The sequence below is a fragment of the Saccopteryx leptura genome, chromosome 1 (assembly GCF_036850995.1).
Source record: "Saccopteryx leptura isolate mSacLep1 chromosome 1, mSacLep1_pri_phased_curated, whole genome shotgun sequence".
Taxonomy (NCBI): Eukaryota; Metazoa; Chordata; class Mammalia; order Chiroptera; family Emballonuridae; genus Saccopteryx; species Saccopteryx leptura.
This window is the reverse complement of record NC_089503.1, coordinates 313,314,149-313,339,342: the sequence shown is the minus strand read 5'-3', so window position 1 is coordinate 313,339,342 and position 25,194 is coordinate 313,314,149. Positions and strand designations below refer to the sequence as shown.

Below are 25,194 nucleotides of genomic sequence, written 5' to 3'. Positions count from 1 at the left end.
TCCTGGCTGACATGGCCACATGGCCTGTGGTATCCCTATCCTACAGAATACCACGAAGGGGCAAGAAGACCCCAAGGAGTGTGATGGGAGGCCACCAAGCGGCAGTGTGGAGGGGAGCACTGACAATAATACAATACTATAATGCTAGGGCGAGACGCCTGGATGCAGACCTGGGCCCCACATCAGCCAGTGTGTCCCTGGGCAAGTAGGTCAACTCCTCCTCCGTGCCTCAGTTTTCTTATCTGTAAAGTGTGGCTAATAAAACCTCCTACCTCCCAGGGTCTCGGTGAGCCCTGAGAAAGTTACTGTCCACAGAGTGCTAAAGTCTAGTGCCTGGCACACAGTCTGTGCTCATCAGTGTTAGCTATCCATGCAACCAGGAGTAACACTTGTGAAAAAAAGCAAAACAGCCTGACCAGGCGGTGGCGCAGTGGATAGAGCGTCAGACTGGGATGCAGAGGACCCAGGTTCGAGACCCCGGGGTCGCCAGCTTGAGCATGGGCTCATCTGGTTTGAGCAAAATTCCACCAGCTTGGGCCCAAGGTCACTGGCTCCAGCAAGGGATTGCTCAATCTGCTGAAGGCCCGCGGTCAAGGCACATATGAGAAAGCAATCAATGAACAACTAAGGTGTTGCAACGCGCAATGAAAAACTAATGATTGATGCTTCTCATCTCTCTCCATTCCTGTCTGTCTGTCCCTGTCTATCCCTCTCTCTGACTCACTCTCTCTGTAGAAAATAAATAAATTAAAAAATAAATAAATAAAAATAAAAAGGCAAAACAAAAAATAAGTGGAACAAATTGGTATTTCTTCCTTTCCTTCCCTCCCTCTCCTTTCCTCTCCTTCTTCCTAAAATCAGTAATAATAATTTAAAAAATAATAATACAATACTATAGAAGGTGTAGCAAGAAACATGTCAAACTTAAATGTTGGTTATCAAGGTAGTCAGAAGGACTATTTTAATTTCTTGCATGCAGAGTGAGAACGCATAACTTGACATAATGGAAATTAATTTAAAAATTAAGGAGGAGGAGCCTGAGGGCTGACTAAAATGCTGTCATCCAATTCCCCCTCCTCCCTCCTTAGCCCCGAGCCCCTGCTGCTGCAGGCCTGGAGGTGCTCCCTGGTGCCCTAAAGGCAGACTGCCACCCTCCCCCACAAAAGACAGGCCAAGCCCTGCTTTACCTGGTGAATGATTCCAGAGCCAGGCCGCCAGAAGCCCACACCATACTTGGCACCTGCAGTTGCCAGGAAATTATACACTTCTTGGTTTATGTCCTAGTGAGACAAATCAATAACCAGGGCATTAGTAACACAGTTTGTGTCCGGGTGACCCTTGCTCATGCCCTCCTCCCTCCACCCCACCCCCCTTGTAACTGAAATATTGGCACTATAAGGACAGGCCCTTCCTGGAGGCCTTCCACAATAAATCCAAAGGGCTTTGGATGTGGGCCCACAGTTTCAGCTGGCAGGACTGGGAGTAGAGACAGAGCCCTAGTTCTATGACTTCTCATCAGGGAGTGGGTCCAGGACAAGTTCCTTCCCTGCCCTGGGTCTCAGTTTCTTTATTTGCAGAAGGATCTAGGCTATAGTACCTCCAATAGACCCTCTGGCACTGAGTCCTCCACCACTGAGCCTCCAGTACCTCATCTGTAATCCCTGCTGACATTTACCAAATGCTCAGCTATGGAGATAACATCATGCTATAAACATTCTCACAACCCACCCCCATGAGGGAGAGAGGTGTTGTCATCATGCCCATCTTACAGATGCAAAAACAGGCTCAAAGAGGAAACAACTTGCTGGAGATCCCAGAGTTAAACAGAGAAGTCAGGGTTTTAAACCAGGCCTGTTTAGCCCCAGGGCCTAAGAGCTACATTCTGATATAAAATAACACTACCTCCCCATATTGCATGGCAACACCTAGACAGCATCTGGCCTGGTGCAGGTTCTTAATACTTGGTAATGTACTGATGGGCCCTAAATGAAAGACTGCCTGGCAAAAGACCAGGTTCCATATCCCAGCAAAGCAACGGGGTGAGCTGTACCTAGACTGTAATCACAGGCAGCTTTCTCAGAGGATAGCAGGCTCCCAGCATGCTGGCGTGAGGCCAGGTTCATCTGGAAGCCATGCCATGCTCCAGGACAGGGGAGACCCTAGTGACAAAAGGGATGGAACTACTGCAGACTGTGCAGGGTCCCAAAGGTGAAACTAGGAAATGAGACCTGCCACCCTCTGGTCACAGACGAGCTATGCTCCAAGGCCAAGGAGGGACCCACTATCAGCTCCCCTAGGCCCGCAAGAAAACACTCTCGAGACCATGTAATCCCCTTCATCTAAACTCCAAACCAACCAGGCACTCCTCTGAGGGTCTATCTAGTTCTGCCAAGTGAAAAAGTGGCAAACAAGAAACCTGAGTCCCCAAAGTAGTCTCTTTCCAATTAGTAATATACTGGCTTTTTCATTGACAAATCAGTCATTTATAAAGCTGGTACCAAGGGAAGGAGGCAGGTGGTGGTGTGTCTGGGCACATATGCACGCATGTCTGTGCAAGAGGGGGTGGCCCCCGAGGGGTACAGCAGTGTGTTGACCTGAACTTAGCCTAGATCCCTCTGGCTACTTGTGTGACCCTGGACAGGTCACTACCTCTCAGGGTCCCAACCATGTAAAACTGACCATATCCCTTCCTACTCAAACCCTTCAATGACTCCTAGAATGGTGCCCATGACCCTCAAGACCCTATGCCTGCCCTACCCCCCATCTCCTCCACTCTTCCACAGACAGAGCTCCCCTTTTCAATCCCACAGATGCACTGAGTTGCTTCCTGCCTTGGGGCCTTTACACACATTGTTCTCTAGAATGTTTTTCCTCCAGTTAACATCAACTTGTCTGCTCAGGCAGGTCTTAGCATACATGTCACACCTCAAAGAGCTGTCCTTTCCACCCCAAAGTACAAATCAGACACCTTTCTTATTCTGAGTCCTGCACTTTCCCTTCATAACATACACACACTGGCAACCACCTATTTATTTGTGTGACTGTCTAGCTCTGTCTCCCTCCTAGAATCTAAGATCCATGATGGCAAGGCCTGTCTGTCTTATTCACACTGAATCCCTAGCATACTGCACAGTGCCTGGCATATAATTAATGTTCAACAAACATTTGTTAAATAAAGGGGGGAATGAAGTCTGAGTCACCCAGAGGGGTGACAAGGCCCCCCAGCTCCTGGCCATGCCAAGATTTGGGCACCACAGGAGCCCCTGTAACATGACCATTACCACTGTTGCTAACATGGAAACCACTGGCCAGCAGGCTGGCTCTTTCAGATAAGTGGAGAAAAAGCCACTGTGCAACCAGGACACGAACCAGAGGGCCAGGGTGGAGAGAAAGGGTGAGAATGGGAAAACTGCCCTGAGCATTTCCCATGGGCCTGAGGGGCTCTCAGAGCTATACTGAACATGGGAGCTGGAGCACTTTCAACTGCATGCCTTGCTGTGTCCAGCTGGACCGAGGCCCTGCCAGCATTCAGCTTCTGCCAACAGCCTCCCACAAGGGGTGACCACCTCCACTGCAGGGGATGGAAGGGACCTGCTGTTGCCAAGAGTAAGCACACACTAAGGTACCACAAGCACAGCCTGGGGGAAGGGGCAGGGATGTGGTTCACAAGGAAGGGTGAGGGGAATTCAGCATGGCATACAGTCCCTTGTATCTTGTTCAGCAAAAGAAAAAAGCCTCTAAAGGAGGACAATCAATAAAATAGAGCGCTCAAGTGGGATCCAGGCTGCATCTGGCCCTAACCATGCCCCGCCCCCATACAGTTATAGGACCACTGCATGGTGCCTTGGCTAGCTCAAATTTACATTATAGCCCTGGCCGGGTGCTCAGTTGGTTGGAGTGTTGTCCCAACACGCCAAGGTTGTGGGTTTGATCCCAGTCGGGGCACAAATAAGATTAACCAATGTATGCATAAATAAGTGGAACAACAGGCCGATATTTCTCTTTCTTCCCCCCCTTCTTCCTCTCTCTCTCTAAAATCAATCAATAAAAAAAATTTCTTTTAATTTACATTATAGATATCAGCCTAACTCCCTGATGGGTCTTTGGGAGTCAGACAAGAATGTGAGTGAGTGCACACATGATGCTGGCAGAACAGTAAATTTAAACTACCCACTCCAGAGCAACTGGCAGCATTTACCAGAACCTGATGTCTGCATCATTTTTCTAATGTAACAGAAACAAAACCAGAAAAAAATACCTTAATGCAGTAAATTTAAGGATGATTTTATTTTTAGATTTTCACTGTATTTTTTAACATCTTTACAAGAAACAAAAAATATTTTAAGAATTAGGGGAAAATACGATTTAAAAATTTTATTAATTTTAGAGACAGACAGGCAAAAACATTAATCTGTCCCTGTATGTGCCCTGTTTGGGAACTGAACCTGCAACCTTGGTATATTAGGATGATGCTCTACCAACCGTGCTATCCAGCCAGGGTAAGAAAATAAATTTTTTTTGGTATTTTTCTGAGGTTGGAAACGGGGAGGCAGTCAGACAGACTCCTGCATGCGCCCGACCGGGATCCACCCGGCATGCCCACCAGGGGGCGATGCTCTGCCCATCTGGTGCGTCGCTCTGCCGCAATCAGAGCCATTCTAGCACCTGAGGCAGAGGCCACAGAGCCATCCTCAGCGCCCGGGCAAACTTTGCTCCAATGGAGCCTTGGCTGTGGGAGGGGAAGAGAGAGACAGAGAGGAAGGAGAGGGGGAGGGGTGGAGAAGAAGATGGGCACTTCTCCTGTGTGCCCTGGCCAGGAATCGAACCCAAACTCCCGCACACCAGGCCAACGCTCTACCACTGAGCCAACAGGCCAGGGCCAAGAAAATAAATTTTTAAAAGAAGACTAATCCAAAGAAAAAGCCCATTAGAATCTGAAGGCCATGTCCAGTTTGAGGACTTTGGTCTCAACCTGTGTCACACCCACTGTCCCCCAAACACCACCTTCAGCTCACCTTGGCCCGACGCAGGTCTTTCTCACCCCCGAGCTGGGCCTCAATCAGATGGTCACAATGGATGGTGGATGGCACGGCCACCTTGGGCAGCCCACTGCTGATGAACTGCAGCATAGCCATCTGGGCCGTGGCATCCTGCATGGCCACGCGATCAGGCCGTAGCCGCAGGTACGTCTTGCCCCGCTCGATCTCCTGATTGGCTGGGTCATCCAGGTGTCCATATACAATCTTCTCAGAGAGGGTCAGAGGCCGGTTCAATCTGGGGGAAATGGGATAGAGTGCCTGGTACCATCTGCATAATCCCCTGGCCACACACAGCATCTCCCCTCTGTGTACATGGCCACTCTAACAGAGGGCAAGGAGGGGACCCTCCACTCCATGAGGGTTGAGACAGAGTGGTCCTGCTCACTGTGGCATCTCTAGCACATGGCATAGCACCTGGCACTTACAAGGTACTCCAAAGTTACTTAATGAATAAGTGAACGACATATCACAAAAGGTGGCTGGGATTTTTTAAAAGCAAAAGCATATTTGTTTTTTCGGCATATTAATCACTATTATCTGATGAGCATCTCTTACATGTATTACACATCATTTAATCCTCACTGTATCCTCAGCATTTCATAAAACAACAAATGAAGAATGGAGTGAGCAGAATGCTGTTAATAGCTCAAGTTTGCAACCAGTCTCACCTTGAATCCTGTACTTCTCTCTGTCCATGAACAACTCCCTTGTGCTGTCAGCCCCACAAAGACAGGATCTCAACCAGCACCCCCACTCACCTAACCTGCCCCACTCTCCATCCACATTCTCTACCCCAGGTGCTGGAGGCCTCCTGACATTACCATGCTAAAGCCGTGCCCATTACCCACACTTGCTCTCCCCTCATTAAGATAGGTGTGGCTATCAGCTCTCAAGAACAGAAACCCTTACCACCGCCTCTAGCCTCTCACTGGTCCCTTTCATTCCAGACCCCATTTCCCTGTAGGTCTCACCCCTCACTTCCTCTTCAGAGCCAAAGTGGCAGTTCACGTCTGACCCGTGGGGAAGTATACCCCCTGCAGGACTCAACTGCCTCCTTTTCCCCAGGGTCCCCCCATGTAGACTGAGGTCAGGGCCAGTCAACTCTCAACACCTACTTTGAGGCACCCTGATGATTCCTTGCTGCCGCCCATGCAACCCGGCTGCCCACGCAGCACAGGGCCACTCCCTCTCTGCTGCAGCGGCATGGCTGGACGTCATGCTTAGCCTCCCACCACTCACACAGCTCATGCCAAACCTGAAGCCTTCTAGGAAGGGGCATAATTCCACTTATACCCAATAAGTCAAGAAAAAAAAAGTATCACAGAAGGAGTCAGATGCTCTGGGTCTAGACCTGACCCTGGTATTAAATGCACTGGTATTAACTAGATCATTAATGCCCTCCACAGGGAGTTCACCAACCCATCTCTAAAGTCCAGGGCTTCAAATGAAATGAATAACAGATAGCATTTACATAAAACAGCTTTACTGAGGTATAATTTGAGTGCAATAAACTGCACATCTTTAAAGTATACAATTTGATGGGTTTTTTTTGTTTTTTGTTTTTGTTTTTTTTCTTCATTTTTCTGAAGCTGGAAACAGGGAGAGACAGACAGACTCCCACATGCGCCCGACCGGGATCCACCCGGCACGCCCACCAGGGGCGACGCTCTGCCCACCAGGGGGCGATGCTCTGCCCATCCTGGGCGTTGCCATGTTGCGACCAGAGCCACTCTAGCGCCTGAGGCAGAGGCCACAGAGCCATCCCCAGCGCCTGGGCCATCTTTGCTCCAATGGAGCCTTGGCTGCGGGAGGGGAAGAGAGAGACAGAGAGGAAAGCGCGGTGGAGGGGTGGAGAAGCAAATGGGCGCTTCTCCTGTGTGCCCTGGCCGGGAATCAAACCCGGGTCCTCCGCACGCTAGGCCGACGCTCTACCGCTGAGCCAACCAGCCAGGGCTGATGTTTTGACATATGCATACAACTGTGAAACCTACATATGCATACACATATGAAATCATATGAACACATCCATCACACCCAACATTTCCTCATCCCCCCAGGCAACCACAGGTCTGTTTTCTGTCCCTACAGGCTGCCCTTATCACAGCACTTACTGTTAGCTCAGCACTGCTCTCAGCACTTCACATCTCATTTATCCTCACAGTACTGACGGGAGGCCGAAGCACAGGTGAGTAACCTGCCCAGGTCACAGAGCTAGCAAGTGCCAGAGGCAGAATGCAAGGAGCCAAGCAGCTGGCTCCCCTGTACCATCTCTCAACGCCACTTGGAAACCACGGGCCGGCTCGCAGTCACTCACTGTCATTATTGTTATCACCAGTGTGACTCTCTGGGAAAGCAGAGAACCCCTCTTTTGCTAGCTTGGGTTCTAGCCCCCTACTCCCAAGTTTACCTAATCCCTGGAGAACAAGAGTTCCCTAAGGCACTGGCTCTGTGGGCAACAGCAGAGCAAGGGCAATTCTGAGAACCTCTACTATTCTGCTGTCATGTGAACCTAGGATTAAGACAGCACTGGCCTGAGGTCCAGCCTGCTTCGTCTTGTGGCAGCAGCTCAAAGGCTGGGTACCTGCAATGACTCACTGCACCGAGCACAGCCCCTCTTTCTGGACTCCAGGGAAGATAAAAAAGAGCACATGGACTTTATGACTAAAGACCCTGCCAGCAAATGCTTGAAGTTGTATAAAAAAACCTGACAATGAGAGAAGCCTAAGGACAAGATCATCATCTTATTTCCTCGAGGATTAACTGAGGACGTAAACGTCCTCTACATCCCTCTGTCCCTCTGCTTCACTAAATGACAGAGCCAGTTCCCAGAAACAGAACTGGACACCTTGTCATGGACACAGGGTGGAGAAAGAGTCCCCCTGCAAGTCCGCTGGATTTCCAAAACATTCTTAAATATATTTTAATTCAGTTACATCTTTTTAGAATAGCCTCACTTCTCCCTTCTTTTTCAACCTACGGGTTTCTCAACTGTGGCATCACTGACAGTTCGGGCCAGATGATTCTTTGTCATGAGTCTGTCTTCTGCGTTGTAGGACGTCAGTAGTATTCTTGGCCTCTACCCACTAGATAAAATCCACCCTACCCCCACCCCCAGTAAGAACCCCTGCTCTATGGCAACAATGAAAACTGGAATATCCCTTATCTGTACTAATCTGGAAAATGCCAAAAGTTAATGGGCTTTTCTAGGTTAATGCAGGGTTGGAATAAATAGGCAAAGGAGGAAAAACCTTTTTTGGTTAATTTTAGTAATATAATTTAAAAAAAAACCCAGTGCCTTAAAGGGCAGTTTTTTGGTTAAGTTTTTTTTTTTTTTTTTAAGATTTTATTTATTGATTTTATAGATGGTGGGGAGGATTAGAAATAGTTGCTTCACTCTAGCCATTCATTGGTTGCTTGTCTTATGAGCCTTGACCAGGCAAGCCCAGGGCTTCAAACCAGCAGCCTCAGTGTTATAGGTCGATGGCTCTATCCACTGTGCCACCACAGGCCAGGCTGGTTAAGTTTTTAAAGCAAAGACTAAAAGGTGAATAATACTTTTTGTCACTTTTATCACAGAGCAAACTTCTGTGTTACCTCTCCTTCCAAGCATGATGAACAGCAAGGTGGAAGTGTTCTGCAGACTAAAGAAAAATCCATCATTTTTCCACTGAGCTATGGTCTGAGTGTTCCAAGAATAAATAAAATATTGTTCCCTGGGGGAAAAAATATTTGTACAAGGTCCCCGATGGGGACAGCTGTTTGCAACCCTGACTACACGTTAGAACCAGCTGGGAAATTGACCAGCACTCCTCACAGTTTGATGGGCACTCAAGACACCTGGAGACGCTGTGAAACAGGTCTGACTTAGTGGGTCTGGGATGGCGCCTGAGGTTTGCATCACTGACTACCCCCCAAGGGATGCCAATGCTGCTGACCATGGACCACACTTTTAGGAGTAAGGCCTTTACAACCGGACTCAGAATCGCTGGGAGCCCAGTGTTGGTAGTTTTAAAAGCTTCCCAGGTGACTCTAACATGCAGCCTAGATAAATCAACAAGAATACTGGAAGTGACTCTGAGAGGCACTGGAGCCAGACAGACCTGCAGGATATTTCCCTAATGGTATTTGATTTTCTTTCCTGCTAAATGAGGAAGGGACTGTAACAATAACCTACAGAGGCTGTTGAAAAGAATAGAAATCATGTACGTGATGTGCCTAGATCAAACTGGATACTTAGATAGCTCTTATTAGCACGGCCACCTTTGCTGAACATTAGATAGGTCCTTACTACAATTAGATGAAGACTAAGATAGTCCCTACCCTTAGGACTAAAGTAAGGATACCAGTCAAGAGACAAAGTGTGGTTACAGCATTGGATAAGGACATTGGAGACAAGGTCCCACCACTTGCTCCCTATGTGGCCTCAGACAAGTTGCTTCTCTACCTGAGCCCGTTCCTTGGCTGTAAAATGGGTATATTCATATCTGTTCTCGCTTCTTTCCAGGTCACTGTCATCAGGTGGGGAGTCGTTCAAGTTCCAGGAACAGTGCTGACTGCTATATCCCACCACCCCAATCCTCCCATGGTGGAGCCAACCTCTCACCCAGGACCTCGACAACGGACAGCAGTGTAAAGACAGCTGCCATTTTACCAAATGAGGAAAGGGAGACTCCCCCCCCAAAAAAGATGCTTGAGATCCCACCCAAGCTGTCCTCTGGGCTGACTCACAGAAGAGGAAATTCAGGTATTTCTCCAGTAATTAGGCCAGGTGGATCCAGAGGGCTGGCCTAGGGTCAGAGCCTGACCTGGAAAGGGTGTCTGAGCGAGTCAGGCCACAGCACCAAAGAGTCTCTGAGATGTTCCCTATGGCCAATATCACCAGGCTTCCTGATAACAGATTTTCCTTGGCAGAGAGGGCAGAAGGTCCATCACCAATCTGAAATGCCATTCCTCAAAAAGGACCTTTGTACCCAGAGTGCCTTGATCCTGCCACTATCATCAACCCTCCTCAATCAGGCACCTCCTATGCTGCCCGAAAGGGGCAGGAAGCACTTCTGGCTGTCTCCACAGCTCCCCCGGCAGCCTTACCGCTTGCGAACAATGTTAATGTTCTTCTCTAGCAGGTCATAGCGGATGTAATCATCAGGCTCAAAGTGGCTCATGGCCACCTTCGCCCGTTGGCACAGGACCGAGGCCACATGGTACTGCCGCACACCCAAGGCTTTCTGCAAGAAGAAAGACAACAGCAACTGTCAAAAGAGGACTTCGGGTGGTCCACCCCTGAGGGGACCAGTGCAGTGGAAAAACTGAGAAATGACAATGTCAAGAGCTGTGCAGTGGCTGCAGCCTCAGTTTCCCCCTCTGAGGCACAGGGATGATACAGATGATACAGCAGTCACAAGGAACACAGCTGTGGTGGGAGAAAGGGCAAGGGATCTGTAGTCAGATTGCTGGGTCAAAGTCAAGTTCTATCAACTTCAGAAAATCCTCCATCACTTGAGCACCAGAGGAGATAGGAATAGGGATGTAACCAGCTCTGGTGATCACAGGGTTACTGGGAAGGTCAGAGGAGAATGAACAGGAAATTGTGAAGCACTACCCACGTCACAGCGCTACTCTACCTGCTCTCAAGCATTGGTATCAAGCTTTACTTGTCATATTTATCTCTGTACCTGGACTACCTAGCACATACTGGAGATTCAATAAATAATTCTTCCACTGAGTAGACAGAAGAATGAGGAAAACCCAATGCATAAGCTTTGGATATTTTCTCATCCCTTTGACTAGACTGTAAAAAGGAAAGCTTCTACCTGGCTCTGTTATTCTTTGATTGCACTGGGGAAAGATGGCATCCATGTTGTTAAGACATTTAAGCAGTCCTGGGAGAGGCCCACCCAGAAACTGAGAAACTGAGGCCAATAGCCAACACCATGTTGCCAGGTATGTGAACACACCATCTTGCATGTGAGTGCTCCAGCCCCAGCCAAACCTTCAGGTAACCGCAGCCCTGGCTGACATCCAGGCTGCACCTTTTTTTTTTTTTTTTTTTGTATTTTTCTGAAGTTGGAAACGGGGAGGCAATCAGACAGACTCCGGCATGCGCCCAACCGGGATCCACCCGGCACGCCCACCAGGGGGAGATGCTCTGCCCATCTGGGACGTTGCTGTGCTACAACCAGAGCCATTCTAGCGCCTGAGGCAGAGGCCACAGAGCCATCCTCAGCACCCGGGCAAACTTTGCTCCAATGGAGCCCTGGCTGTGGGAGGGGAAGAGAGAGACAGAGAGGAAGAAGAGGGGGAGGGGTGGAGAAGCAGATGGGCGCTTCTCCTGTGTGTCCTGGCAGGGAATCGAACCCGGGACTCCTGCACGCCAGGCCGACACTCTACCACTGAGCCAACCGGCCAGGGCCCAGGCTGCAACTTCTTGAGTGATCCTAAACAGAACCACCCAGCCAAGCTGCTCCCAAATTCCTGGCCCACAGAAACTGAGCAAGAAATGTTTGTTGTTTTAAGCCCCTAGGTTTGGGGGCAACAATCTGTTATGCAGCAATAGATAAATGATTGCTATGATGGAGTCTATTATAATAAACTGTGGCCTGACTAGGTGGTGGCGCAGTGGATAGAGCGTCGGACTGGGATGCGGAGGACCCAGGTTCGAGACCCTGAGGTCACCAGCTTGAGCGTAGGCTCATCTGGTTTGAGCAAAGCTCACCAGCTTGGACCCAAGGTTGCCGGCTCGAGCAAGGAGTTACTCGGTCTGCTGTAGCCCCACGGTCAAGGCACATATGAGAAAGCAATCAATGAACAACTAAGGTGTCGCAACTAAAAACTGATGATTGATGCTTCTCATCTCTCTCCGTTCCTGTCTGTACCTAGCTATACCTCTCTCTGACTCTGTCTCTGTAAAAAAAAATTAAATTAAATTAAAAAATAAAATAAAATAAACTGTGGATGTTACTTGGCCTGTGGTGGCACATTGGATAAAGCATTGACCTGGAATGCTGAGGCTGCCAGTTAGAAACCCTGGGCTTGCCTGGTCAAGGCATATATGAGAAACAACTACTACGAGTTGATGCTTCCCACTCCTCCCCTGCCTTTCTATTCTCTAAAATCAATAAATAGAATCTTAAAAAAAACAAAAACTGTGGATGACAAACTTCACAGGGTTTATCATGACTAGGGAATAAATGTACCCAAAGAAATGACAGAGGGAAAGGCACGGCTGCTTCCCTTCTAGCTGGCATTCCCTTGTCTAAGCGGGAATACACCCCTAGGCAAGGACAAGGCAAAGCTCAAGCTACTGTCCCAAGCTCCCTTCGTTGTGTCACCTGGACATTTCAATCCAACCCCTGCCACCTCGGCATCTAAACCAATACAAGTGCAGAGTTGCCATTTCTTGTTCAGGCCACCCACTGGTGAGAGCCAACCCCTCTAGGAACAGCACCCTTAACCACCAATCACCTACTCACCACAGTATGAGTGACCTCCCAATGCCGGCTCCAGCTCCACTCACCCTCCTGCTCAAAATCCACCAAGGAATTCTCACTATCTGCCCCACTGGGTAGGGGTGAAGAATCCACCAATGACACATCAAATTCAATAGCCTGTGCATAGAACACGGCACCCTGTAGTTGCAACTACAACCTGCTATAGGCCACCCTAGTGGGGAGACGTAGGTTTCAGTGTGGTTTACCATTTACTACCTGAGTCATCCCTGACAATTTCCCCCTGATCAACACTCATGTCCACACAGAGCTATTATGAGGATTGGAGAGGTTATATAAAGTGTACTTGGCAGTTTCGCAGGCCCCTCGGTTTTTCACACAAATGAGACATTAGACAAGCTATTCTGCAACTGGCTTTTCATTTATCAACATATCTTAAACATCTTTCCAATGTTTATATACAGACCTATCACTTTCTTTTTTGTAAATTAACTGTCCACTCCCTTCCCAATCTGCCCTTTGTCGTAATTCTCATTGATCCTTCAAGTTCCAAACTAATTTCACTTTCTCAGAGAGTCATACTTAAACTCCCAGCCCAATCAGAGTCCATTATAGTATATTCTCACGTATTACTTCTTTTTTTTTTTTTGAAAGAGAGACAGACAGGAAGGGAATCACAGACAGAGAGATGAGAAGCATCAATACTTTGTTGTGGCTTCTTAGTTGTTCATTGATTGCTTTCTCATTATGTGCCTTGACCAGGAGGCTATAGCAGAGTGAGTTACCCCTTGCTCAAGCCAGCGACCTTGGGCTTCAAAGCCAGCGACCATGGGCTTCAAGCCAGCGAGCATAGGGTCATGTCTACAATCCCACGCTCAAGCCAGAGACTTCGTGCTCAAGCTGGTAAACCCTCGCACAAGCCGGATGAACCTGCACTCAAGCCAGAAACCTCAGGGTTTCGAACCTGGGTCCTCTGCATCCCCGTCCGGTGCTCTATCCACTGCACCACTGCCTGGTTAGGCCCCACATATTACTTTTTGACATTCATTTGTAAGAGCTCTCTGCAGTATTTCGCAAGCTCCACTGGGGAAGGAAATGAGTTTGTTTATTTTATTTTTTAATTTTTTTAAAATTTATTCATTTTAGAGAGAAGAGAGAGAAAGAGAGAAAGAGAGAAAGGGGGAGGGGAGGAGCAGGAAGCATCAATTCCCATATGTGCCTTGATTGGGCAAGCCTACGGTTTCGAACCGGCAACCTCAGCATTCCAGGTTGACACTTTATCCACTGTGCCACCACAGGTCAGGCCGTGTCTATTTTTAAGAAAATCCCCTAGGCCTGAGCACCAGGTCTGACACACAGGTGGTGCTACAACAACATCAGTCAGTGAAACTAGTGAATGTTTACTTCTCCTTTACCAACCAGTTCTCTCTTATTGAGCAGGATTAAACACAGAGCAGGTTCAGTTAACCTTGTGAGAGCAAACTGCTAACAAGACAAATTAATACTTTACCAGTCTCAGATGCTTTTGGTTAGAGTGTAAACTGGTTCAACATTTTTGAAAAATAATTAGGCACTACCTATTAAAATGTAAAGTATTTGGCCTGAATAGTGGTGGCACAGTGGATAGAGTTGACCCAGGATGCTGAGGTCTCTGACTTGAAACCCCAAGGTCACTGGCTTGAGCACAGGTTTGCCAGTTCCAGCATGGTGTCTCAAGCTTGAGCATGGGATCACAGGCTCAGCTTGAGCCATGCCCCCCGGGAGTCAGGGCACGTATGAGAAGCAATCGATGAGCAACTCAAGTGAAGCAACCAAGAGTTGATGATTCTCATCTCTTTCCTCCCTCTCTCTCCCTTCCTCTCAAAATCAATGGGAAAATAAAAAGACAGTCCCTACACTCATATACCTTAGTCTGGCCAAGATCAGCACATACTGTAAATGCAATGCTTTGATTTATTCAAGGAAGGAAGCAAACAGAAAAGGCAGAAGCACAGCAGAGGAAGCAATGAACTCTGGGATACCCTGGCATGGCTTCATTGAGCAGGGCAGCGGAGGATATACAGGAGTATGAAAGCACTCAGGGAGGACAGGCAGTATGTAACAAGAAAGACACAGATCATCAAGTGAAGTAGGCAGGAGTTACAAATCACTGAAAAGGTGAGAGGTAAAGGGCAAAGCAGGAAACAAAAAGAAAGTCAGCCGGAAACCTGGCTGGGCCAGGGAGGGTGTGGTTCACCATCCCAAAAAGTGAATTATAACGTGGTTTACAAGAGGCAACACAGCACAGAGAAGAGAATTTAGATCTAACTCCAAAGTCCAGCTCTACCATTTACTAGTTATGTGTCCTCTTGCAGGCTTCACCTTTGAACCCATTTCCTCATTTATAAAAGGGAATAATACATGACGTATGAAATGACATGAACAGGCCCTGGCCGGTTGGCTCAATGGTAGAGCGTCGGCCTGGCGTGCAGGAGTTCCGGGTTTGATTCCTGGCCAGAGCACACAGGAGAAGAGCCCATCTGCTTCTCCACCCCTCCCCCTCTCCTTCCTCTCTGTCTCTCTCTTCCCCTCCCGCAGCTAAGGCTCCATTGGAGCAAAGTTGGCCCAGGCACTGAGGATGGCTCTGTGGCCTCTGCCTCAGGCGCTAGAATGGCTCTGGTTGCAACAGAGCGACGCCCCAGATGGGCAGAGCATGGCCCCCTGGTGGGCATGCCGTGTGGATCCCGGTCGGGCGCATGCAGGAGTCTGTCTGACTGCCTCCCCGTTTCCAACTTCAGAAAAATACAAAAAATACAAAAAAAAGACAAAAAAAAAAAGACAAAAAAAAAATGACATGAACAGGCCCCAAAGAATGGCAATTATTATGTAAAATGCCACAAGCATGTTTTTGTTGTTGTTTTTCATAGCATTTACTGAAGGTTTTCCTCCCATTTTAAAAAGTAGGACATATGTCATGGTGGAAATTTAGAAAATACATAAAACACGCACTTGCATAACTCCCTGAGACCCATCCAGGGATACCTACCACCACCACTCCTCCACCAGACTCCCTGGCCGGGTGGCAGGTACCCAGTGGTATTTAATACTCAGTGACTCCAAACATTGGTTCCACAATGTATCAATCTACCCTTCTGTGCAATCCCTGACACCACAGTACCCAATGTACCTGCATTGAACAGGTTCCTAAGCAAAGACAATGACATTTTACATGGATAAAGAGCCTTATTGTATATGAGCCCCACTTAACAGATGAGGAAACTGAGGGCTGAGAAGAGTAATGACCCGTCCAAGGTCTCACAGATAGGGAATAATGACGGCATTCAAATGAAGCCTGGCTCTAAAGCTCAAACACTGGACCAAGTATCTCCTGACAATTCCAAGTACTGATGTGGACATGCATGAATTAAATCAAATGAATCTATCTTCCATGCTGTATGCCTGAAAGAAATATAAAATAATACTGAATACTGACTAAAAAAGAAATCAAAGCAAACAAAAATGAAACAGATGCCAAACTGTTAACAGTGGCTATCTCTGGAGGACGAAATTACGGAGAATTTTTAACTTTTCATATTTATGTAATTTTGTACCTTCAATACTTTACATACATAAATTTTAGAATAAATTTTTTTAAAGAAATATAAATCTATTCCTAAGCATAACCCATGCTATTTTGTACAATTTGTGGTCTACTTCAGATGATTGAAGTCAGTTTTCTAAAGTGCATGAATATGTACTCCCTATTACACAAAAGTGGCAAAATTCTACAGATTTACAACAAAGTATGAGCAATGACTTGAAGGAAAGAGTAATCTTGAATTTGAGGATTAGAGAATACTAGTCACATTTCCTCAGTGGGAACTAGCAATAGCTACTAAAACCTAATAACAACATACATTGCCCTAGACCAGTGGTCGGCAAACTCATCAGTCAACAGAGCCAAATATTGATTGAAATTTCTTTTGAAAACCAATTTTTTTTTTTTTTTTACAGAGACAGAGAGAGACTCAGAGAGAGGGACAGACACAGGAACAAAGAGGGATGAGAAGCATCAATCATTAGTTTTTCATTGCAACACCTTAGTTGTTCATTGATTGCTTTCTCATATGTGCCTTGACCGTGGGGCTACAGCAGACCGAGTAACCCCTTGCTCGAGCCAGCAACCTTGGGTCCAAGCTGGTGAGCTTTGCTCAAACCAGATGAGCCCACGCTCAAGCTGGCAACCTCAAGGTCTCAAACCTGGGTCCTCCGCATCCCAGTCCGACGCTCTATCCACTGCGCCACCGCCTGGTCAGGCTAGAGAGCCAAATTTTTTAAACTTAAACTATATAGGTAGGTACATTCCTTACCGAAGTAGCGCCCGCACGTGGTATTTTGTGGAAGAGCCACATTCAAGGGGCCAAAGAGTTGCATGTGGCTCGCGAGCCACAGTTTGCCGACCACTGCCCTTGCCAGGTAGCCAGATGGCTGGAGTGTAGTCCCAATATACCAAAATTGCCAGTTTTGATCCCCGGTCAGGGCACATACAAGATTCAACCAATGAATGTATAAATAAGTGCAACAACAAATCGATGTTTCTCTCTCTCTCTCTCTCAATTAAAAAAAAAGAAAAAAGCCCTGGCTGGGTAGTTCAATTGGTGTGAGCATTGTCCCAATATGCCAAGGTTGCAGGTTTGATACCTGGTCAGGGTGCACATATGAAAAGCAACCAAAGAGTACACAACTATACGGAACAACTAAGTGGAACACGAATTGATGCTTCTCTTCACTCCCTTGCCTCTCTCTCTCAAATCAATGGGAAGAAAAAGCAACTAATGAATACACAACTAAGTGGAGCAATAAATCAATGCTTCTCTCTCTCCCTTCCTCTCATACTCTAAAATCAATAAATAAGTTTTAAAAATGTTTTTTGCTTGACCAGGTGGTGGCGCACTGGATAGAGCATTGACCTGGAAAGCTGAGGTTCCAGGTTCAAAATCCCGAGGTCACTGGCTTGAGCATGGGATTGCAGGCTTGAGCATGGAATAATAGACATGACCCCATGGTCTCTGGCTTGAGCCCAAGGTCACTGGCTTCAGCTCAAGGTCGCTGGCTAGAGCAAGGGGTCAGTGGCTTGGCTAGAGCCCACTCCCCCTCATCAAGGTACATGAGAAGCAATCAATGAATAAATAAAGTGATGCAACTACTAACTGATGCCTCTCATCTCTCTCCCTTCTGTCTCTCTCTCTCACACACACAAAATCATTGAAAACTAGAATCATGTTTTCTCATAGTGCTTCCTCTGCTTTAAAACAACTCCCTAATTTTACACTTGGGTGGGAGTCTCCCATCAGGGTGACCAGTAGCCAGATGCCATCAGATCTGTTCTGGAGTAAATAGGAGTTAGCTGCCCTTCTCACTGTGTTCCAGACAGTGTCTTCTGCTCAGCAGGCTCAATCTCCATGGGGCCTATCAGAGTACTTCTGGTAGAGTCTGGCTCCCTGGTCTGGTAGTGCCCCTTCCCTTGCTGGATGGGTTACAAATCTCCAGATTTGTTCTCTAACAAACTCTGAAGGGAAAAACATACCCAAAGAAGACTACTTCAGAGACCCAGACCAGAAATAAAATGAAAATGAATGAATGAATGAAGAAGGAAAGGAAAAGAAAAAGGAAAAGGAAAAGGAAAGGAAACCTATGTCTGGCAAGATCTTAAAGGTTACCTTACCTCAGGAAGGAAAGAAAGAGAGGGAGGGAGGAAAGGGGGGGGGGAGGAAGGAAGGAAGGAAGGAAGGAAGGAAGGGAAGGGGGGAAAGAAAGAAAGAGAGAACGGAAAAGAGAAAAGAAAAAAGAAAAAAGAAAAGAAAAAAGAGTGACCAAGCAAACCTGTGCCTGGCAAGGTTACACAGGTTACCTTATGTCACCCTTCCAACAACTGTGCCAAGTGGGTCATGTGTTCCTTGTTTAGAAGAGAAAATGGTAACTCAAACAGATGAGAAAGGAAATCCCACTAAAATGGAAGTTCCAAAAAGGCAGAAAAGTTGTCTCCATTCTGATCACCTCTGTATACTCAGAGTCTAGGACAGGGGTCCCCAAACTACGGCCCGCGGGCTGCATGCGGCCCCCTGAGGCCATTTATCCGGCCCCCGCTGCACTTCTGGAAGGGGCACCTCTTTCATTGGTGGTCAGTGAGAGGAGCATAGTTCCCATTGAAATACTGGTCAGTTTGTTGATTTAAATTTACTTGTTCTTTATTTTAAATATTGTATTTGTTCCCGTTTTGTTTTTTTATTTTAAAATAAGATATGTGCAGTGTGCATAGGGATTTGTTCATAGTTTTTTTTATAGTCCGGCCCTCCAACGGTCTGAGGGACAGTGAACTGGCCCCCTGTGTAAAAAGTTTGGGGACCCCTGGTCTAGAACAATGTCTGACATACAGCAATTGTTCAAGAAATACCCAGTCTGACCTGTGACGACACAGTGGATAAAGCATTGACCTGGAACGCTGAAGTCACCGATTCGAAACCCTGGGCTTGCCTGGTCAAGGTACATGTGGGAGTTGATGCTTCCTGCTCCTCCCCCTCCTCTCTCTTTTCTCTCTCTCTCTCCTCTCCTCTCTAAAATGAATAAAATCTTAAAAAACAAACAAACAAAAACCCGGTGACAGAACAGATGAAGGTTACAGACACAACAGAGCAGTGATCTGAATGCAAGTGTCTTCACCATGCTTTCAAATTCAAGTTGTGAGTGCTTCTGGCAGAGGCTGTGCTGAGCCATCAGTGCCTGCTCAGAGCCAAAGCACACAGGAAAGTGATCCACCTCACAGTATGTCATGCACCCACCCACTCAGGACTCTGGCCTCCCTAGATGGCCAAGGTCAGATAGATATGCTATTCTCTCTTCCCAAAAGACAGCATCTTCTGTAGGGACCACTGGTATTCGGAGAACAGTCCAAACCAAAAGGGCTGACACCTTCTTAGGCAGGAGGCCAGCTTGACTGGGCAAGTCTGACCTTCTGTCCATCCTGTCAAGCATGGCATATGCCAGCACTGTCTCAGGAAACATGTCAGTGAGCACTAGCACTCAGAGCAAGTGAGCTGTCCAAGCAAGCTGGGCTCCTGAAGGAGGCCTGGTTTCTTGAAGCAGTTGCTTCAGCATGAAAGACAAGCCACCAGCAACATTCTGACCTGTCCAATGCCACTGTAGAAACACTCCAACCTCAGTGCCAAGTCACAGAAAGGGCATCCATTCTAGAGCTGAATGGATTTGGCTTAGAATCTCAGCTCCCTCAGTTTCTTCACCTTGCTGAGCCTCAGTTTCCTCTTCTGAAAAATGGGGACAAAGAGCAGAGATTTTGTGAAGAGTAGAAAGAATGTATTGCTTGGAAATACGAGAAGGAAAGAGAGCTTTTATGAATATATTGCATTCTTTAAGGAAAAAAAATATGAAAAGTATAGAGCTCGATAGCTGGGTTCCTGGAAGGCATCCATTAATTAAAGGTAAGCTGCTGTTACTCAGTTCTCCTAGGAGAATGAGATGCTGCCACTAATCCACTGCTTGCCTGTATACTAGGGAAAGAACTACAGGCTGTTCTTTCCCACTATGCCTTCTACTCCTTTCCCAACCACTAAACACCAGGAGTCCCAGAACAGGCCACCTCAGAATGGTCCCATTTACCCACTCTTTCTGTCCTTGAATGCCTAACATGAAATCATCCAATCTAGGCAGGTCCTGTTCAGTGGTGGAGAATGCACTACTTTATGAGGCAGAAATATGACTTCAAGATGTTGGGTGAGGGCCTGACCAGGCAGTGGCACAGTGAACAGTGTTGGCCTGGGACACAGAGGATCCAGGTTTGAAACCTTGAGGTTGCCAGCTTGAGCACCAGCTCACCAGCTTGAGTGCAGGGTTGCTGGCTTGAGTGCGGGATCATAGGCGTGACCCCATGGTCGCTGGCTTGAGCACAAAGCTCACTGGCTTGAGCCCAAGGTCACTGGCCTGAGCAAGGGGTCATTCACTCTGCTGGAGCACCCTGGTCAAGGCACATATGAGAAAGCAATCAATGAACAACTTAAATAGCCACAATAAAAAATTAATGCTTCTCATCTCTCTCCCTTCCTGTCTGTCTCTCTCTCTCTCTCTCTCTCTCACTAAAAAAAAAAGACCCTGGTTCCTCTGACCATGACCCTTTAGGGAACAACTATCTGCCCAGCTCTTCCTAGCAGGGAAGCCTCAGGTAAGTGTACAACACAGAAATGCATGCCAGTCAACACCCTCTTAAGAAAAAGCATCTTCCCATACCACCATGCTTCTAACTTTCTCCCACCCTTGGTAGGCTATGCCTAGCACCTCTCCTAAGAATCCAAAGCTAAACAATTCCCTCCTGCTAGGAGGCAATCAGCTAACTCGGTTGCTATGCAACTGGCAGGCACAAAAGTGATGCAGCCCTTTTCAGAGGCTTAGAAAGGGGACAGAGTGGTTTCTCTTCAAGTCACACCCTCTAATGGTTTCCAAGGCATTAGAGGTTCCTTTAAGTAATCAGTTGATAGATTCACTCATCTAATTCTCCTTTGCTGCTGGCATCAGCAGCAGAGACTCCAGACACACAGTGAACTGCACACAAATCCTTAGCTCTGTTCTCTGGCCACCAGGCAGCAGCTCTGCACCAACATGCACTTGCAAGCTCAGGAGGCAGCCCGTGAGGCTGACCCACAGCTTAGCCTCTCCCTCTGAAGCTCTGAAGTTATGCTGAGGAGGAGGCACTCACGGTCCCAAATAGACATACATCCAAACAGGGCATGGAGCCAACCCAACTGTGTCTCCCCTCTGTTTAGCCTACTCTACAGACATCTAGTTTCTACTCTCTACCACTAAGGGAGGATTCTGGGAACAAAGTCTGGTTGAGTAGTAGAATGCCTGCATTCTGCAGCCAAACACATCTGCATTCAAAATCTGGCTGTGTTAGGGCTGTTTGATGCAAGCTGTGACCCCAGACGACTATTTAAAACTCTGGGTCTCAATCTCATCATCTTGAAAACAGGCTAATAGTACCTACTTCTTAGGGTGGTTGTAAGGAACAAACAGGCAGTATTTGTAAAATTAGTTCAGTAACTGATTGGCACAGTGGCCTAACTAAACATGCCACCACAGCATCCAAGGTCCAGGATGGTCCAGTGTGGAGCTAGCCCCACCCAGTACGTGCCTCCATCCCTTTCTTCAGCCCAGTGTTTTGGTTATTAAATGACTTCTTCCTCACCAGCATGTAAGCATATAAGCTCTATCAAAGGCAGAGACCTCTTCTTTAACCAGCTCTGTAGCTCTCTCAGGGAACAGCAAGAATAACAGTAACAACACCAGTAGAAGGTGAAGAAGCCCAGAAGGTGAATTGGGGGGCAGGGGTTAAAGGAATTGTTAACACCACTCAGGTACCTCCCAGCAATGGTCATGAAATGAAAGCTCCCAATCAGAAACTATCTCAGTTTCCACAGGGTGAAAGCAGAAATATGCCTACTGGGCTTAAAATCCTCAAGGAATTTAATATTTAATGATGAAAATACTGTAAATGTAATTCTAGAGCTCATTTTCTATCTTTTTTTTTTTTTTTTTTTTTTTTGACAGAAACAGAGAGAGAGGGACAGACAGGGACAAACAGGAAGGGAGAGAGATGAGAAGTATCAATTCTTCATTGCAGCTCCTTAGTTGTTCACCAATTGCTTTCTCATATGTGCTTGACCAGGGGCTAGAGCAGAGAGAGTGACCCCTTGCTCAAGCCAGCAACCCTGGGTTCAAGCTAACAACCACGGGGTCATGTCTATGATCCCACGCTCAAGCCGGCAACCCCACACTCAAGCTGGTAGCTCATGTTCAAGCCGGCTGAGCCCCTGCTCAAGCCAGCGACCTCGTAGTCTCGAACCTGGGTCCTCTGCATCCCAGTCCGACGCTCTATCCACTGTGCCCCTGTCTGGTCAGGCTAGAGCTCATTTTCTCAATGTTGCCCTTCAACTTAGAGAATAAGAAACAGGAAGCCAGTGTGTTCACTTCTACCTCATCTCCCAACTCTCTTAGAGCAGTACCCAAAAGGTTTTCCTGAACAATTACTACATACCCAATATCCATGGGGAGATTACAGAAGGAATATGCAATTTCCCTAGAGCCTGTATTTTTTAAACATATGAGCTGAAGGTAAATGCTGGGGCTATGGAGGCTGTAAGCCATCTCTGGAGCTTAAGACAGAGACCAACATTCATTCACCAAGTGCCTATACCCTGTGCCAGATTTGCCTCAAGTATTTGATACACAGTCCCATTTAATACTCACAACTACCATCTGAGGCAAAAGATACTGTGTCCATTTTACAGATTACAAAACTGAGGCTCTAAATTATTAACTATCTTGCCCAGGGGCACACAGCAAAGGTGAAATTCCAGTCTTGGCTCAAAAGCAAGTGCCTTTCCTTTGATCCAAACAAACCATTCTCCATACCCCCTACCCACCCAAATAAAGAAGAGTTTCTACAGGTTCATTCTGAAATAATCTGAGGAAAAGTCTGTCCTTATTCTCAATATTAGAAATGGCCTATTCCTAAAATAACACCAGAAACTATTCACAAATTTTTATAGTGTATTACAGTTTACAGAACTTTTCAGGTATTATTAGGCCTTCAGGACTCCTTTTAATAAGAAGGTAGCTATTTTGCAGATGTGTAACCTGAAGTTCATAGAGGGCTGAGACCTAGCTTGAAGAACATGGTAAATCTGTGGTAGAAGTAGTCTCCCTCAGGTTCCTGATAGTCTATGTGCTGCTTTTTAAAGAGTACAAGCAGCCTCCCTGCAATCCCTCCCCTCCTTTATGCTGAAAGGCCCAGAGCCCACCACTGCCTTCCAAACCAGAGGAGTCAAAGAGAGCTGGACCCAATGAAGACTGACCACTCAAGCATCAACACTCATCGTAAATACTTCCCAAATGCTATCTTAGAGACCCCAGGTACCAGGAAAAGGCCTGAGATAGAATAAGCCTCGCTTCAGACATGATGCTCATACTCAAGTGAGGGACCCTTGAGCAAGACACTTGACCCCATCCAGCTTCCTTACCCATGAAATACAGATAACTTGCTGAGAGCTGATAAAAAGAATTTCTAAACAAGCTACTGGCCACACCTAAGTTTTATAAGTACTGTGCAAACACATGACTACTGAATTCAAGTTCACCCATCCTTTAATTGCTCAAGTCCCAAACCTAGGAAACATCCTTAATTATTCCGTCCCTCACATTCTGCATCCAACTCACGCGCCTCCAAACTATCTCCACTACCAGAACCCTAGTCCTAGACACCTTTACCTTTCCCTTTTCAAAAATTTTCACCTCCAGCAAGACCTGTGGTGGTGCAGTGTATAAAGCATCAACCTGGAATGCTGATGTCACCGGTTTGAAATCCCAGGCTTGCCCAGTCAAGGCACATACAAGAAGCAACTACTACAAGTTGATGCTTCCCGCTCCCCACCCCCTTCTCTCTCCTCTCTAAGAATCAATAAGTAAAATCTAAAAAAAAATTCTTTTTTAATCTTAAAATAAAATTCACCTCCATTTTCTTCTTCACTCTGTTTCTAATCATACTATGTGATAGCAGGTACTGTCAAATGATAGAATACTTCCAACTTAAAGAGCATTGTTCTCAGATATGAAGCATTAATGGTACTCTGGATGACAAGCTGAATCTTGTTGTTGTTTTTTTTTTTTTTGAGATAGACAGACAGGGACAGACAGGAAGGGAGATGAGAAGCATCACTCATAGTTGCAGCACTTTAGTTGTTCATTTTGACTGCTTTTTCATATGTGCCTTGATTGGAGGCTCCAGCCAAACCAGTGACCCCTTGCTCAAGCCAGCAACCTTAAGTACAAGCCAGTGACCTTGGGCTTTGAGCCAGTGACCTCTGGGCTCAAAGCCAGCAACCATGGGGTCATGTCTCTGATTCCATGCTCAAGTTGGTGACCTTGTGGTTTCAAACCTGAGTCCTCAGCATCCCAGGCCAAAGCTCTATCCACTGCACCACCATCTAGTCAGGCTGAATCTTGATGCTAAAGGAAAGCAGTCTAGTGCAAGAGCTGAGACTTCAGGCTTTAGAACAGAAAGGTGCCAATTCAAATAACATCTGCTTGAGATAAGGCACTAGGGCAAGTTTATTCAGTTTACTTAGTAAGTCTATAGCACCCGCTACATACAGGTAGGGCTCTAAATACTTTGCAATTATGATTATTAGATATCTGAAGTACTATTTACAGATGACTAAAACAGGCACAAAAAAGGGCAGTAACTTGCCCAAAGTCATAGCTAGTGAGTATTAGAGTCAGCATTCAAATAAGGTAGTGTGATATAAGAATCTACGCTCTTGCCTGGCCTATGATGGCACAGTGGATAAAGTGTCAGCCTGGAATGCTGAGGTTGCTAGTTGAAACCCCTGGGTTTGCTTGGTCAAGGCACATATGGGAAGCAACGATGAGTTCATGCTTCCTGTTCCTGCCCCCCCTTTCTCTCTCTCTCTCCTCTAATGAATAAAATCTTAAAAAAAAATTTTTTTTTAAATCAGAATCTATGTTCACCCTGGCCAGATAGCTCAGTTAGAGCCTTGCCCCAATGCAAAGGTCGCCAATTCAATCTCTGGTCAGGGCACATAAAGAAATAGATCAATGTTTCTGTCTGTCCTCTCCCTCGCTTAAAAATAATCTATGCTCTTAAC

At 46.7% G+C, this 25,194-nt stretch overlaps 2 protein-coding genes across 2 annotated transcripts in view; both read right to left on the bottom strand.

The window, feature by feature from the left end:
• Positions 1-25,194, bottom strand: part of XRCC6 (X-ray repair cross complementing 6) — a 223,839-nt gene that overhangs the window by 150,614 nt on the left and 48,031 nt on the right. The window lies entirely within an intron of this gene.
• The window catches only part of ACO2 (aconitase 2), a 45,935-nt gene that overhangs the window by 17,423 nt on the left and 3,318 nt on the right, over positions 1-25,194 (bottom strand). Inside the window, exons 2-4 of the mRNA XM_066358516.1 lie at positions 10,128-10,264; positions 5,016-5,274; positions 1,188-1,280 (exon numbers count right to left, since the gene is read on the bottom strand). Coding sequence (XP_066214613.1) covers positions 1,188-1,280; positions 5,016-5,274; positions 10,128-10,264 — 489 coding nt within the window. The remainder of the gene's footprint in view (positions 1-1,187; positions 1,281-5,015; positions 5,275-10,127; positions 10,265-25,194) is intronic.